This window comes from Notamacropus eugenii, chromosome 2 (genome assembly GCF_028372415.1).
Source record: "Notamacropus eugenii isolate mMacEug1 chromosome 2, mMacEug1.pri_v2, whole genome shotgun sequence".
Taxonomy (NCBI): Eukaryota; Metazoa; Chordata; class Mammalia; order Diprotodontia; family Macropodidae; genus Notamacropus; species Notamacropus eugenii.
In genome coordinates, this window is record NC_092873.1 from 332161314 (window position 1) to 332178271 (window position 16958).

General features: G+C 37.8%; 1 protein-coding gene across 4 annotated transcripts in view; it reads right to left on the bottom strand.

The window, feature by feature from the left end:
• LOC140528059 (ATP-binding cassette sub-family A member 10-like) overlaps positions 1 to 16958 on the bottom strand; it is a 118148-nt gene that overhangs the window by 65778 nt on the left and 35412 nt on the right. For all 4 annotated transcript variants that reach the window (XM_072645525.1, XM_072645523.1, XM_072645526.1 and 1 more), the window contains 4 exons: positions 3361 to 3471; positions 1258 to 1433; positions 918 to 1037; positions 607 to 745 (listed from right to left, as the gene is read on the bottom strand). In XM_072645525.1, the coding sequence (XP_072501626.1) occupies positions 607 to 745; positions 918 to 1037; positions 1258 to 1433; positions 3361 to 3471 (546 nt within the window). The remainder of the gene's footprint in view (positions 1 to 606; positions 746 to 917; positions 1038 to 1257; positions 1434 to 3360; positions 3472 to 16958) is intronic.

Below are 16958 nucleotides of genomic sequence, written 5' to 3' on the forward strand. Positions count from 1 at the left end.
AAGTTGTTTCTTCATTTAGAAATGTTAAGTGTGTGTGAGATGGAGGGGTGGAAGACCAAGATGGAATTTATAGAATCATCTATAAGTGATTACTCCGTGGTCTCACTGTATCGAACATACCACTTACAGCTAAAATGCAGAATTTAATCTGAAGTAAAATAACTCTGATGCATTCTAAAGCTAGTCATGACTTCTATGTTATTTTTGTGTTATCCAGAACTTTTTGGGGGGGAAATCCAGAAGTCAAGTTATCAAACCAGATACTTTGGAAATAGCTGAGTTTTTCAATTGGATGTGAAACAATATGACTTAGAGTTTTCAAATTAACTGCTTTGATAAAAAAGAAAATCATTTTTTTTCTAATGTTGCTTGCCAAGAAAATTTACAATAAATAAACAAACCTGCAGATTCAATTCACTGATATAGTCACCAGTATACCTTTGGAAATAAAAGTGCTACCATACTGTAGACATTTAATATATGCAAAAAAAGCTCTCATATCCACTACACTGTGTTTCTCAGTGTAGACATGGCCCTAGATAAGATCCATGCTTCCCTGGTTCCCCAAATTCTTGATGATAATTAAGAAAAGAAACTGAGTGTCACCAGCAAGAAGATCAGCTTCATCCATAAACTGGGTACTGAAGAGGATCACACGGTTTTCTTTGTGCTCCTTTAAGAGGTGCCATACTTGGTGCCTTGAAAAGGGATCCAGTCCAGCAGTTGGTTCATCCAACAACAAAACCTAGAGGTGATGAAAGCAAATGAAAAGACCTACAGATTTAAAGTTAAGCTCTTTTGGAAGGCGGTATAAAAGTCTTAAAACTTTCTTCCTATATTTTTCCAGTCACAAAGGAATTTGTTTTATCAATAGTTTAACTTTCTTCAGTCTTAAACTGTAATTCAATCCAACTTACCTGGGGATCACCTAAAATAGCAATTCCAAAAGTCAGTTTCCTTTTCTGTCCACCACTTAGGTTTACAGCCAAGGTGTCTTGAATACCTTTCATTTCCAATTCCAGACAAACTCTTTTAACCTAACCAAGAGAAAAGGGCAAGTTCAAAAAACTGAGAATTCTTCAGATTAAGCTCTTTTTTTTCTGCTATCCTTTAAATGTAGATAAATTTCTTCCAGGCTCTCCCTGCCTAAAGTTTATCAGTTGACTCAGATATAGATAATTGAACAGAAATAGTCAGATTTAAATGGAAGAATAATTTCAATCTTCACCACTTTATCTATCTTAAATGTTTACCTACCTCCTGCTCCACCATTTTTGAAGGAACCCCTTTGATTTTTGCATATAGCCTGAGGTTTTCTCTCACAGTAAGGAAATCGATATGTACATTAAATTGTGGGCAAACACCAATGATCCTCCTAATTTCTTTTAAATCCAACATTTCAGACAGGTTGTTATTATAGATGCTAGCAGACCCTACAAAAGATGATTAAACAATTTAAACATTTGGGTATTGTGCTAAATTCTAGGTTTTGCTCAGATGGGAAAAAATTTCACCATTATGTATAAACACATAATAGACACAACATGCATTATTTTACAGATAATGGATTGCAAAACTTATCATTTGAGAGATCCACAATATTCTTAACATACTCAAAAAATGTCAGACCTAGAAGAGGCCTTACCTTAGACATCACTGGAGTGGGGAACCTGTGGCCTCAAGGTGATACATAGCCTTCTGGGTCTTTGAGTGCAGCCTTTTGACTGATCCCAAGTGTTATAGAAGAAACCCTTTTATTAAGGGGATTTACTCTGTGAAGTTTGGGTTCAGGCAAGTGGCTGCACTTGTGAACCTAGAGGGTCACGTGTGGCTTCAAGATCCCAGATTTCCCACCCCTGATTGTAGTTCAATTCCTTCATTTAAAGATGAAATCACTCTGAGAGGTTAAGTAACTTGCTTAAGGCAACCTCTCCTTTCAATTAATTTCTGCCTGTATCTCTATCTGCCTCTCTTTCTGTCTCTCTCTCCTTTCTTCACTCCCTCTCTTATTCAGTTATTAATTTCCCACTCTATTCTTTAAAAATATGCCTGTCTCCCCGCAAATTAGAATACTTTCATTTTCTGTTCTCTCTATGCTCTCTTGGTGCTATGGTCTTCTCCCATTAGTTCAATTCTAATGTCTAGGTAGATGACTCTTATACTTATATATCCATCTCTCTCCTACCAACATCCTGCTGCACATCTCCATCTAAAGGTCCCATCATTATATCAAAACCAACATGTCAAGATTTTTCTCCCCAAACCCTTACCTCCTTCAAATTTCCTTATTCCTGTCAAGGTTATTGCCATCCTTTCATTCACCCAGGTTCAAAACCAGAGTTTTCTGAGACTGATCTCCCTGCCTTGCTCCCCATAGCAAATCAAATTGCCAACCTCCACGATATCTCTGACAATTGTTGCCTTCTCTCCACTCATGCTACAAATACCCTACTTCAGGTCTTTCTCACCTCTCCCTTAGACTATTACAAGTTATTACCCTACTTGCTCTCCTTCCCTGTCGTCTCTACCCTCTCTAAGCCATCATCAGCAAAGGGACCAAAATAATTTACCTAAAATGTGTTTGACTATGTCAGCCCTTGCTAAATATCTACCTATTGTCTTTATGATAAAATTCAAAATTTTCACCCTGAAAATTAAAGCCCTTCAAAATTTTATCTTCTTTACTAATTTCATATTGTGTCCCTTTGTCCACTCAAAGAAGTTCCGGTCAAACTTGCATAGTTGTTCTTCTTTGAATTGAGCTTTCCAATTCTCACCTCCATACATTTGCACAGGTGATGTCTCATACCTCAAATGCTTAATACTTTTAGCTTACTCCAAAACTCAGTTCCATTTTGATTGTGAAGTTTATTAGACTATTAGAAATAGTCAGTTTTCAGGGCATCGAGCTTTCCTTCCAGCTCTAATTCTTTGATCTCATGAACTGTCTCAATAACACTTTCCACCAAGTCACTGATGCTCTCTGTTCAGTCCAACGTCTGCTAACTACTGGGAATTAACTAGGCTGGGGATACTCCCTGATACATTCTCTATAGCACCTTAGCGTTCAATCCAAATTAAATGCAGTTTAATAGGATTTAGATCCCCAAAGGACTTTGGTGATCATTTAGCCTAATGTCCTCATTTTCTAAATAAGGAAACTGAGGCTCAGTGTCTTGACCAAGTTTTCTTGGACAACACAGCTAGATAATGCAAGAGATGAGAATTCTGATCCCTTGACTTTTGAGTCAAAGGCTCTTTCTACTCAACATTGCCTCTTTACATATTGGAAATTAATATTTTTTTCCATGTCTCGATCTATTTATCAATCAGTTTGTGATTGAGAAATTTAACACTCACCTTCTGTTGGAGCAGATAATCCACTAAGAATATTTATTAGTGTTGATTTCCCAGCTCCACTGTGACCAAGTATTGCTGTGATCTGGCCTTCATAGATGTCCAATTGCAAACCTAAGATCAAAATAAAAATTATTTTCTTTTAAAAGCTAATGCTTACATAATGTTCATTGTATGCCTGGTATCATCAATTAATATTTATTTTCTCATTTAATCCTCCACAATCTTGGGAGGTAAGTGCTATTATTATGCAGACTTTTTTCCAGATAAAGAAACTGAGGTAAACAGAGATTAAGTGATTAGCCCAGGGTCACACAGTTAATAACTATTTGACAATGAATTTGAATTCAGGTCTTAACTCTGAGCCAAGTGTTTTCTCCACTGAGCCACAAGTTAGTAGATCAAAATGTTGACATTAGGATTATATCATGTAGAGGAAGCTGATTGAAAAATTTTGGAATGGGGGCTGAGCCAAGATGGCGGAGTAGAAAGACACACATATATACAGTCTCCCCACATAGCCCATAAAATACCTGTAGATAGGGACTCTCAACAAATTTTGGAGCAGCAGAAGTGGAGAACAACAGAGTGGAGGAGATTTCCAGCCCAGGGTGACCTGAAAGGCCTACGGGAAACGTCAGTTGTACTGGACTTGGAGCACAGTGCAGAGCCCAGCCTAGCCTTGGCCTTCCAGCACGGGCAGAATCTCTAGTCACCAAATCCCCAGTCTCAGCAGCAGGTCCACAGATCCCTCAACCCACAGGCGCCAAAGGTCAGTGATGGGGGTTTTTTCAGCTGGCCAGGAAGGGAGAAGGGCCTTCCCATAGCTCTGGCCTCAGGCAGCAGCCCGCAGAGGCCACATCGGGTAGGCAGCAGGAGTTCTCGCAGAAGCCCCTACAGCAGCCTGAGACCATTGCTGGATCTTAAAACCCCCCAGCTCTGAGGGAGCTGGTCTTTGTCTCGCACTGAATGATGGCCCAGCCCCCACAGCTTGACTGAATCTCACCCCCCCTAGTGTTAGCTTGGTGGAACTGGAGGTGAGGTGCCTGTGGAGAGGAAACTCTGCTAAGATTCTGGGCACAAAAATTCTTCCCTGAGCCCAGACCAGTACATGCTGGATTGTGCTACCTTGGAGGAACTGATATCTTACAGGACCCCAGCATATACCCTATTCTTGACAAAGGACCCAAAAGTCAAGTAGCTTGTTGGGAAAATGCCCAAAAAAGGGGAAAAAATAAGACGATAGAAGGCTACTTTCTTGGTGAACAGATATCTCCTCCCATCCTTTCAGATGAGGAAGAACAAGGCTTACCATCAGGGAAAGACATAAAAGTCAAGGCTTCTGTATCCCAAACATCCAAAATAAGTATTCAATGGGCTCAGGCCATGGAAGAGCTCAAAAAGGACTTTGAAAATCAAGTTAGAGAGGTGGAGGAAAAACTGGGAAGAGAAATGAAAGAGATGCAAGAAAAGCATGAAAAGCAGGTCGACACCTTGCTAAAGGAGACCCCAAAAATGCTGAAGAAAATAATACCTTGAAAAATAGGCTAACTCAATTGGCAAAAGAGGTCCAAACAGCCAAGGAGGAGAAGAATACTTTCAAAAGCAGAATTAGACAAATGGAAAAAGAGGTTCAAAAGCTCACTGAAGAAAATAGTTCTTTCAAAATTAGAATGGAATAGATGGAGGCTAATGACTTGATGAGAAACCAAGAAATCACAAAACAAAACCAAAAGAATGAAAAAATGGAAGATAATGTGAAATATCTCATTGGAAAAACAACTGACCCGGAAAATAGATCCAGGAGAGACAATTTAAAACTTATGAGAATATCTGAAAAACATGATCAAAAAAAGAGCCCAGACAGCATCTTTCATGAAATTATCAAGGAAAACTGCCCTGATATTCTAGAACCAGAGAGCAAAGCAAATATTGAAAGAATCCACTGATCACCTCCTGAAAGAGATCCAAAAAGAGAAACTCCTAGGAACATAGTGGCCAAATTCCAGAGTTCCCAGGGCAAGGAGAAAATATTGCAAGCAGCTAGAAAGAAACAATTCAAGTACTGTGGAAATACAATTAGAATAACACAAGATCTAGTAGCTTCTACATTAAGGGACTGAAGGGCGTGGAATATGATATTCCAGAAGTCAAAGGAATTAGGACAAAAACCAAGAATCACCTACCCAGCAAAACTGAGTATAATACTTCAGGGAAAAAAATGGGCATTCAATGAAATAGAGGACTTTCAAGCATTCTTGATGAAAAGACCAGAGCTGAAAAGAAAATTTGACTTTCAAACACAAGAATCAAGAGAAGCATGAAAGGGTAAACAGCAAAGAGAAATCATAAGGGACTTACTAAAGTTGAACTGTTTACATTCCTACATGGAAAGACAATATTTGGAGCTCTTGAAACTTTTTTCAGCATCTGGGTAGTTGGTGGGATTACACACACACACACACACACACACACACACACACACACACACATACATACACAGACAGAGAGAGAGACAGAGAGACAGACAGAGAGCATAGAGTGAATTGAATAGGATGGGATCATATCTTTAAAAACTGAAATTAAGCATTGAGGGAGAGAAATATATTGGGAGGAGAAAGGGAAAAATGGAATGGGACAGGTTATCTCTCATAAAAGAGGCAAATAAAAGACTTTTCAGTGGAGGGAAAAAGAGGGGAGGTGAGAGAAAAAACATGAAGCTTACTCTCATTACATTTGACTAAAGGAAGGAATAAAATGCACATTCATTTTGGTATGAAAACCTATCTTACAATACAGGAAAGTGGGGGAAAAGGGGATAAGCAGGGTGGGGGGGGATGATGGAAGGGAGGGCAGTGGGAGGAGGGAGCAATTTGAAGTCAACACTCTTGGGGAGGGACAGGATCAAAAGAGAATAGAAGCAATGGGGGGCAGGATAGGGTGAAGGGAATTATAGTTAATCTTACACAACACGACTATTATGGAAGTCATTTGCAAAACTACACAGATATGGCCTATATTGAATTGCCTGCCTTCCCAAAGGGAATGGGTGGGGAGGGAGGGATGGGGAGAAGTTGGAACTCAAAGTTTTAGGAACAACTGTTGAGTACTGTTTTTGCAACTAGGAAACAGAAATATAGATAATGGGGTAGAGAAAGTTATCTTGCCCTACAAGACAAAAGAGAAGATGGGGATAAGGGAAGGGAGGGATGTTAGAAGAGAAGGTAGATTGGTGATAAAGGCAATTAGAATGCTTGGCATTTTGGGGTGGGGAGAGGAGAGAAATGGGGAGAAAATTTGCAACCCAAAATTTTGTGGAAATGAATGTTGAAAAGTTAAATAAATAAATTAAAAATTTAAAAAAAAAATTGGAATAAAATTATTCTAGTTGGTTTGGTGTTCAGATCTAATAATATATTCAATAATATTCAATAATGTTTTCATGGTTCTAGAAGTATAGGCAAAAATTATATATCAAAAACATTTAATTTTCTTCTCATATATTTCGAAAGAGTATAGTACAGATCTTCGTGTGTGACATGTTATTTATTGAAGAGTTACCCACTTTCACCACTTCTTCTTAATACAGTTTTAGAAATAGTAGATATGGGAAGACAACATAGAAAATAAATTATAAGCATAAAAGGCAAAAATATCTGCATTTCCAGATGCAGTGAAACCTGGAATATTCAAGAAAACTCAAACAAAAAACTGAAGTGGTAGATTACTTATATCTTTAATAAAGCAAAGTAAAAAAATTGACATAATCAATTATTTTAGCTTGCAATACAGCAAAGTAAAAAGATATAAAGTGCTCCATCCGCACTGAGTAGTTGTGATACACCATAAGTTTTTGATCCATAAATAGCATTCAGGGATTCATAAAAGTGCTTTGGATTGTTACTATCAGGATAAAATTGAATTTCATCTGCCTTCTAACTGAGCCAGGAAACCTGCATCTCTCTAAGCTTTGCTTGTACTTTGCTTTTGATGGAATTAAATGCTGCCTAGAGGTGGAGGAACTAGTCTCCTGGTGTATCCTGCAGAGTTCATGTTTTTCATTTAGCAGTTTCTGAATTTCCTCATCATTTTCAGTAAACCAGTCTTGGTGTTTGGGAGTGTTCTGACCCAGATGAGCAAATGCAGTGCTGTACACCAAATCTCTGAGAGCTTCCCACTCCTTTTCTACTCTACTGTTGCCAACTGTATGTTGGCTCAACTTTCCCTCCAAGTCAACAGCAAACTGTTCACACTCAGAAAAAAGCTCTAATTTGTTGACACTAATTCTTCTGGTAGTTATTTTGCCTTGGGGGTAACGCTTTTGATGAATGTAAATATTTAACTTGGAAAGGATTAGTCTGTGATCGGTCCAGCACATTGCCTTTGTCACTCTCATATCCTGTCTGTCTCTTCTCTTTACAATCACATAATCTATTAGATGTCAGTGTTTGCTGCGAGGGTGCATCCATGAAGTTTTATTGCAGTTAGGTAAATGGAAGACAGTGTTGGTGATGAGAAGGTCATGTGATGCACAAGTCTTCAGCAGTAAATGACCATTGCTGTTGCTGTTTCCAACTTCATTCCTCCCTAGGACTCCCTGCCAAGTCTGGTAGTCTGAGCTTACACTAGCATTAAAGTCAACCAGTATTATAAGCTTTTTCTCTTTTGGCACATTGACAATAAGGGTCCCTAAGTCTTCATAAAATTTTTCTTTGAATTCATCAGGGTTTGTCATAGTGGGAGCATAGGCACTGATGATGTTGGCATGGCATTTTCCTGCGAGTGGCAATTGCATGGTCATGAGCCTGTCATTCATTCCTTTTGGCAGGCATATCAGCTTGCTGATTAGATTAGTTTTAATTGCAAAACCTACACCAGCTTCATGGCACTCCCCTTCACTGCACCCACTCCAGAAGAAGGTATATTCAACTCCAACTTCAGTAAGCTGACCTCCATTTGCTAACCTTGTTTCACTCAGGGCTGCTATTTGGATGCGATACTTGTTGAGTTCTCTTGCAATAAGAACAGTTCTTCTTTCAGGTCTACTGGATTTTGTGTTGTCTATTAGTGTGCACATCTTTCATGTGCTGATGGTGAGTGGAATCATCTTTGCAGATGTTCTTGTACATTTTTTTGTGTATGTTTTGATCACATAGTGGGATTACCCGCCTGCTGCAGTAATCAGGCCAGGGTTGGGTAAGCAGGCAATGTTTAAGGCACCTTTTCTAGCCCCCTTCCTCACATCAGGAGGTGAGCGGTGCAATCCTTTAACCCACAGGGCTGCTGAGTCCCACTGCTGCTTCCAGTGAGAAACGACCCTATGGCCTGGGCCACCTATGTGCAGGGTCCTGACTACAGCCTCCAGTGTATCTGCACCTGCTACTTCATCATTTACCTATTGCCACAGGACTTTGAGACATAATAGTTAAATGGTATGAGTGATATCTTTTGATTTGTGTATAAATTGGATTTAAGTGAGGCAGAGCTGCATGACATCTTCACCCTCACTCTTTCCGCCTGAGTGGCAAGAGAGAGTCCAGATGGCTGGTGATGGCTCAGGATGCAGTGGATGACCTAGGCATCTTCAGTGTCTAACCAAGCTCTACGGTGTCCGCATTGTCTGTTTCATCTGCCTTCATGGCCTTTGGAGCAAATTGTTCTCACCTGCCTATGTCACCAGATGAAATCTTCACATGCTTGGAGTAGATACCCCCTTAACTCACTAATGGATTTGAGAACCCTTGGTTACCCTCAACGTGGTTTGGCCAGTCTGCCAAAACAGTTTACCAGAGTGTGGCCGCTGAACATGCTGTAGCTTCTTGGAGCCACAGGTGAGAGTTAGAAGGAACAGGTGGATATCAAAGGTGGAAAGAGCCCTAAAAAAGGCTTGGCAGCCATCACACCAAAGGTACTGGTCTTCCCTGAACACACTCTATACCCCATCTGTGTACATTCCTACGTGGAAAAGATGGTATTTGTAACTCATGAGACCTTTCTCAGTATTAGGACAATGGGATGGAATACACACACACACACACACACACACACACACACACAAGTGTATGCATATGTATGTGTATGCATATATAGATTGATTGACATAGATATATATCTATGTCTATCTATATATCTATATGTATGTATTTAGAGAAGAGGGCACAAAGTGAGCTAAATATAAAGAGATGATTTCTAAAAAAGAAAATTAAGGGTTGAGAAGAATGTACTAGGAGAAAGAGAAAGGGAAAGGCAGAATGTAGTAAATCATTTTGCATAAAACAGGCAAAAAAGAGTTTTTACAATGGAGGAGAAGGGGAAGGGGAGATGGAACAAGTGAGTGTTTCTTTCATTGGATTTGGCTTCAAGAGGCAATAACATACACATTCAATTGAATATGGAATTTTATCTTATCCTACAGGAAAGAAGGGAGGAAGGGGATGGGGGGGGGGATAATAGAAGGTCTGACAGATTGGGGGAAGGGGTAAACAGAAACAAACACTTTGGTAGAGGGAGAGGTCAAAGGAGGGCATTGAATAAATGGTGGGTGGGAAAGGAGAAAGGAAAAGAGAGTTAGTCTTTCACAACATCACTGTTATGGAGGTGTTTTGCATAATCACACATGTATAACCTTTATGGAATTGCTTGCCTTCTCAGTGAGGGTGAGAAGGGGGAAGAGGGAGAATGTGGAACTCAAAGCTTTGAAAATGGATGTTAGAGGTTGTTTTTAGATGCAACTAGGAAATAAGAAATATAAGCAAAGTGGTATAGAAATCTATCTTACCCTACAGGAAAATAGAAGAGAAGAGGATAAAGGGGTGAGGGTGATAGAAAAGAGGGCATATTGAAGGAATGAACAATCAGAATACACACTCTCCTGGGATGGAGTTAGGGGGGAGATAGGAAGAAAATTTGAAATTCAAAATTTTGTGGAAGTGAATGTTGAAAACTGAAAATAAATAAATTTATATGAAAAAAGAAAATGCAGATTAAAATAACTCTGAGACACTACCTCACACTTATTAGATTGGCTAACATTACAGAAAAGGAAAATGACAAATACTGCACAGTGTGCAGAAAAATAAGAATACTAGTTCATTGTTGGTGGAGTTGTGAAATTATCCAACCACTATGGAGAGCAATTTACAACTATACCCAAAGGGCTGTAAAACTGTGTACACCTTTTGTCAAGTAATACTACTGAGAACAAAACAAACAAAAAGGGAAAAGGACCTATACATACAAAAATATTAATGCACTTATTTTCTATTGTGTCAAATAATGAACTGATGCAAAATGAAGTGAGTAGAACCAGGATAACACTATACACAGTAACAGAAATACTGCACAGTGGTCATCTGTGAATGACTTATCTAATCTCAGCAATACAATGATCTGAGACAGTTCTGAAGGCTTTATGATGAAAAATGCTATCTATCTCCAGAAAAGAACTGAGTTTGAATGATGACAGAAGCATACTTAAAAAAAAATTTGTTTGTGTTTTCTTTCACAATATGAATAATTTGGAAATATATTTTGCATGACGCTCAAAGAAAGTAAAGGATAAAAAAGACAAAGTAAAAATAATACTTGAAACTCCAAAGAAAAAACAAAAGAAACTCCAAATAAAACCCAGAAAATGTTGATAAAATGAGAAATATCATTTCCAATCATGACTAATCATATCACTTCTGTGTACCTTAACCTGTCAAACACATACAGAAAAACTTTAAAATATTTTCAAAAGAGTTTCACTAATGGGAGAGACAGCCACTGTACAATATTAGATCTACAGATGATCTTAAAGATGCAAATAATCCCAAATTCAATCTGTAAATTTAATATAGTGGCAATTTTTATTTAGGTCAGAAATCAGAGCTTTCAATGAATAATTAAAGGATATAAACAATAGGCTATAAAAATTAGGACTTATGATGGAGAATGTTTGCCAAAAAGTAAGAGTCTCTGAAAGAGAGAATGATAGATTTGGAACTCAAATATACAGAAGTAGAAAAATATTTGGCAGAGAAAAAGTAGCAAGAGAAAATAAACTGAAAAAGGCAAATGAATGATCATTTTATAGGTCTAATATAGATCAAATTGATTGACATTGAAGACTGAAGATAAAAAAATAACTTAAAGACACAGGTTTTCCAGAAGAGCAAGCTCAATCAAAAAACGTAATAGATTATTAATAACAAGGAAAACAAAATACCCTAAGATAATATCAATAGATGAAGAAAAAGTCTTTGACAAGATACAACACCCATTCTTATTTAAATCACACACACGCACACACATGCATGCACACACACACACATAAGGGCAAGATTATATACAATAGAGATAAATAGAGTTTTTATATTAAGACCAAGGGTTATTCAAAGTTGTCTATTACCAACACTCTTTTAGGATATAGTTCTAGCAATGCTACTTATAGCAATAAGATAAGAAAAAGAAATTGAAGGAATAAGCATAGGTGAAGAAAAAATAAAATGACTAGTTTTTATAAATGATGTGATTATTTATTTAGAGAATTATAGTGCATCAACCAAGAATTAATTAAAGTAGTGGCAGGATGTAAAATAAGTCCACATAAGTCATCATTTCTGCATATTACTAACAAAACCAGCAACAAGAGATAGAGAAATTCCATTTAAAGTAACTATGGACCCAGTGATAAATGGTTAAAAGATAACAAACAAGCAGTTTTCAGAAGAAGAAATCAAAGCTATCAATAGTCATATGAAAAAAAGTGCTATAAATAATGATTTTTTTTGGTTTTTTGTAACATCACTAATACAGAAATATGTTTTGCATCATTTCACACATTCACATTGCTTGCCTTCTCAATGGGGAAGGGAAGGGACTGGAAGGAAGGAGAACACTTGGAACTCAATTTTTTTTTGTAAAAAATTGAGTGTTAAAAATAAATTAAAAAAAATAAAACATGGAATGTACAAAATACTTGGAAGTATAATTACAAAGAATACAACAGTAAAATATTTTTATATTGATAGACCCAAATAATTGGAGAAATATGAATTGCTTGTTTGTAAGATGAGTCAGTGTAATAAAATGACAATGCTAACTAAATTGATTTACTTGTTCAGTGCTCTACCAATCAAGCTACCAAAGGATTACTTTATAAAGCTAGAAAAAATAATGAAATTCATCTAGAAGTGAAAATTATCAAGAATCTCAAAGGAAATAATGAAAAAAAAACCAAGGGGATGGGGGGAAACCTACCAGTACTAGATCCTAAAACAGTATTACAAAGTAGTATTCATCAAAAGGACTTGGTACTGGTGAGAAAACAGAAGTCAGTCAGTGGAACAGATTAGGTATGCAACATACAGAAGAAAACAAAGTAGCCTAGTCTTTGATAAACTCCAAAGATCCCAGCTAATGGAGTAAGAGTTCCCTATTTAAGGAAAATACCTTTGGTAAAACTTGAAAGTAGTCTGAAAGAAACTAGACTGGGGAATTCTGATCAGTGCAGTAACCAAACATGACCCCAAGAGATTGATGATGAAGAAAGCTCTTCTGTTGAAAAAGTGATGGACCAAGTATGCATGATGAGACATTGATTTTTGGATAGGACTAATGTGGGAATTTGTTTTTGCTTTATTATTCATATTTGTTACAAGTGTCTCTCCTCCACAGGATGTGGGGTAAAAGGAAAAGAAAAATAAATGCTTGTAATTTAAAAAAAAATTAAAAAGGGAAATAAAAATAGTGGAAACTGATACATAGTAAGAGCAGAGGGTTCAGACTCGCCTCCTTACTGGCAACACAGTGACTATAACCAAACAACTGTCCTTCCATCTGACATTTTTTTTCCTTCATGAATTTATATTTCAAAGAGTGAAGCAGAGCAGTACATAAAAAGGAGAGAACAGTGTGAAACGAGCAAACATTGAACAAAAAATGAATAGCAAATTTGTTGCTTCTCCTTTGTTCTCAAGGAGGACCAAAATGCCATCACTATGTTGGGGTCAAGGTACAGTATGTCCAACTGTGGCTGATCAGACCCATATGAGTTTGGTAGACTCTACTGCAAATCAGGTACATATGAATATTTGGAGTGGAGATTTTTCTAAATTTGCACATCTCACGTTTCCTTTGGGCAATTGCACTTTGCTCATAGAGTACAGCACCTTCTTTGATGTGGGTGCGCCATGATGGGTGATTCTGCACCAGTTTCTCCCATATCTCACAATCATTTCCAAAGTTTTTCAGAGAGACCTTAATACTGCCCTTGTATCACTCCTTCTTACCATCATGAAAGTGCCTGCCATGTGTGAGTTCTCCATAAAATAATTGCCTTTTAGGCAGATATATATTTGGAATTTGAACAACATAGCCAACCTAACACTAACACTACTAACCTAGCACTACTCTCTGTAGTGGAGTTTGAATGCTTGGCAGTTCAACTTGAGAAAGGACCTTAATGTCTGATATCTTTATCTTGCCAGGTGATCTTCAGAATCTTTCTAAGACAATTCAAATGGAATCAATTCTACTTTCTGACATGGCACTGGTGGATTGCCCATGTTTCACAGGCATACAACAATGAGGTCAGCACAATGGCTTTGTAGATCTTCAGTTTGGTAGGCAGCCTAATACCCCTTCTTTCCCACACTTTCATAGTCTCTCAAATGTGGAGCTAGCTCTGGCAACACATGTGTCAACCTCATCATCTATGTATACATCCCTGGAAAGCATCTCAGGCTCAGAGACTGCACTGAGTGAAAACAATCATGTATGAGCAAAAAGTCATGCACCAACTCTTCATCTACTTTATTCTTGGCTTGCAGACTTTTCAAGTTAAATAATTTACTATTAAGGCAGTAGTTGACTTTGATGTTGTTTTCATCCTTATTGGAGGCATATGACAGCATCGCTGAAGACATCAAGCTAAAAACATGGGAGCAAGCACACACCCCTGCTTCACTTCATTGGTGACCAGAAAAATCCAAGAGCATTGTGCATTATCCAGAAACCATGCAAGGATGCCATTATGAAATGGGCATGTAACACTGATGACTTCTCTGGGTAACCAAATTTTGCTATGATCTTCTACAAGCCCTTATCACTGACAGTATTAAAGGCTGTGGTTAGATCAATAAACATTATATGCAGACCTCTCTTCTGCTCCTGGCATTTCTCCTAGAGTTGTTGTGCGTCAAATACAATGTTAACCATTCCACAACTCCATCACCCACCATGTGAAAAATTGTTTCAAATGATTGGCAAAAAATGCAAATCAAAATAACTTGGGTTTCTCCTCACATCCAGGAAACAGGAAACAAGAAAAGATAATAATAGGATTGGTAAGACTGCGGAAAGACGGGCACACTAACATACTGCTGGAGTGAATTGAGACTCAATCTATGAAATTATGAAATGAAATAGGCAAGCCCAGTTTGAGCACTTACTTGGAAAGATCACTGTGGCAGCAGGGAGTGAGATTGCAATTATACTTTAATAAGACACAGAGGATATAGGGGTAAACAGGCACATAACGTACAGAAACAAGTGAGAAAAGGAGTAGAGAGGCAGATGGTATGGGGAAGGGGGATTGGGTGGTGAAGGAAAGCAGGCAGTGATGGGAAGAAGATGGGGAGGGGAAGACGCACAAATAATCACGTACTTAACCATGAATTAGAGTTGGGAGCACTCCAGCAGCTTGGACCTTTAGGAGATGGAAGAATGTTTGGGGTGTGGAGGTTTGAGATCTTACCTTTATACTTCTTTTGAGGAACATACTCAGTTATCTATGCCACCTTGATGTTAGTTCATTAATATATACAAATCTTCTCAAAGTTGTTGGTAAAACTTTAAATTTAACATACCCACATCATGTCAAAATTATCAACACCTTATGACATACTTTTGTATGTAAGTCTTTTGGAATTTATCTGAGATTTACTTAATAGAACCAAATATCCCTGACAGTAGAATCTAGATGACTTCCCCTGATTCTGCACGTTACCAGAATGTGATTTTTGTTTAATGTATGATACAGTTTGTATCTTTGACATAATTTGCATATAACTTCTAGGTTCCTTTTTTCCACTCTTACTTTCTGCTATTGCCACTTTGTACTGACCTCTTGTAAATTTATTATACTGATGAAAAGGGAGATGGGTAGGTGGTGAGAGGGACCAGAACAAGATATAATTTTAACACATGGAGGAATTGGAAATTGATCCAATTATTTTAAAAAGTAATTTTGAATTATGCTATGAAACAACCTAAAATAACAATACTTGGTTGTGAATTTGTAACTTCATCTGGAGTAGAGAATTTATGGTTTGTAATCATTGTCCATTGATGTACACTGACAACTCATCTGTAACTTAGTCTAAAATAGCTGCTCAGAATGCTAAGAAGTGACTTGCCCAGGGTAACACTACAAAGGTAAGAAGAAATTGAATCTAGGTTTGTCTGATATAAAAAGCACTATCAAGCTGTTTCCCTTAAACCCTGAGATCCCACATACCCTACAGAAAACAATGCAAAAAGAAAGGTTCCGCTGACACCAGAACATGTATGAAAACATAATGTTTTAAAATCTGTAAAGCACTTTCCAAATATGTCCTTGTTTTATCCTCAGTACAACCTCAGAAGGTAGGTGTTACTATTATTTCCATTATTTTACAGATGAGGAAAAATGAAGCAGATCCAAGTTAAGTGACTTGTCCAAGGGTCAGGCTGCTAGCTAGTTAAATATTTAAAGGAGGATTTAAATTCAGGTCTCTCTAACTTCCTGAAGTCCACTGTACTACCTAGTAGCACTTCTTATGGTAACAAAAAACTGGCAATGAGTCAGGTACTCATCGATTTATTGTCCGTTTGTTTTTCAGTAACATATGACTCTTTGTAACCCCATTTGGAGTTTTCCTGGCAAAGATACTGGAGTGGTTTGCCATTTCCTTCTCTAGCTCATTTTATGGATGAAGAACTGAGGCAAACAGGGTTAAGTGATGTGCCCAGAGTAACACAGTTACTCAGACACACAAGTGTCTGATGCCGTATTTGCACTCGCATCTTTCTGACTCCAGACCCAGTACTCTATACAGTGTGTCACTTAGTTACCTTACCCCTAGATCGATGAAAGCTAAATAAACTAGGGTACATGAATGTAATGAAATATTCCTACACCATAAGAACCTATTGTGAAAAGCACTCCAAATTTTTTGTTCTTTAAGATTTTCAAAATTCCTGATCTTATGTGGTTCCTCAACAGCTAGATTACATCTGTCCTACTCTAACAGCTTTCTATTTGTGTATACTCCTAATTGAATGCAGGGGCTATGTGAGGGAGGAGTAGTGTTGGTGCTAGGACACAGAGAAAAAGTGTTCTGTCTGAATTGTCAGAGCAGTAAAGAGTGGATGGGGAGAGGTTTCTCCCCATATCCCCCTTGGAATGCACTATATTAAAGAGGCTTGAGCTACATTAAAGAGGTTGGTGTAAATTTTAATCATAATTGTTATCTTCAGAGAAAGGTTAAATTGAATGAGAACTGTTACTGTAGTCTAAAAATAGAGGAAGGTTAAACTGAGTGACTTAGGACCACAATTCTAGTCTGTGGGGAAGT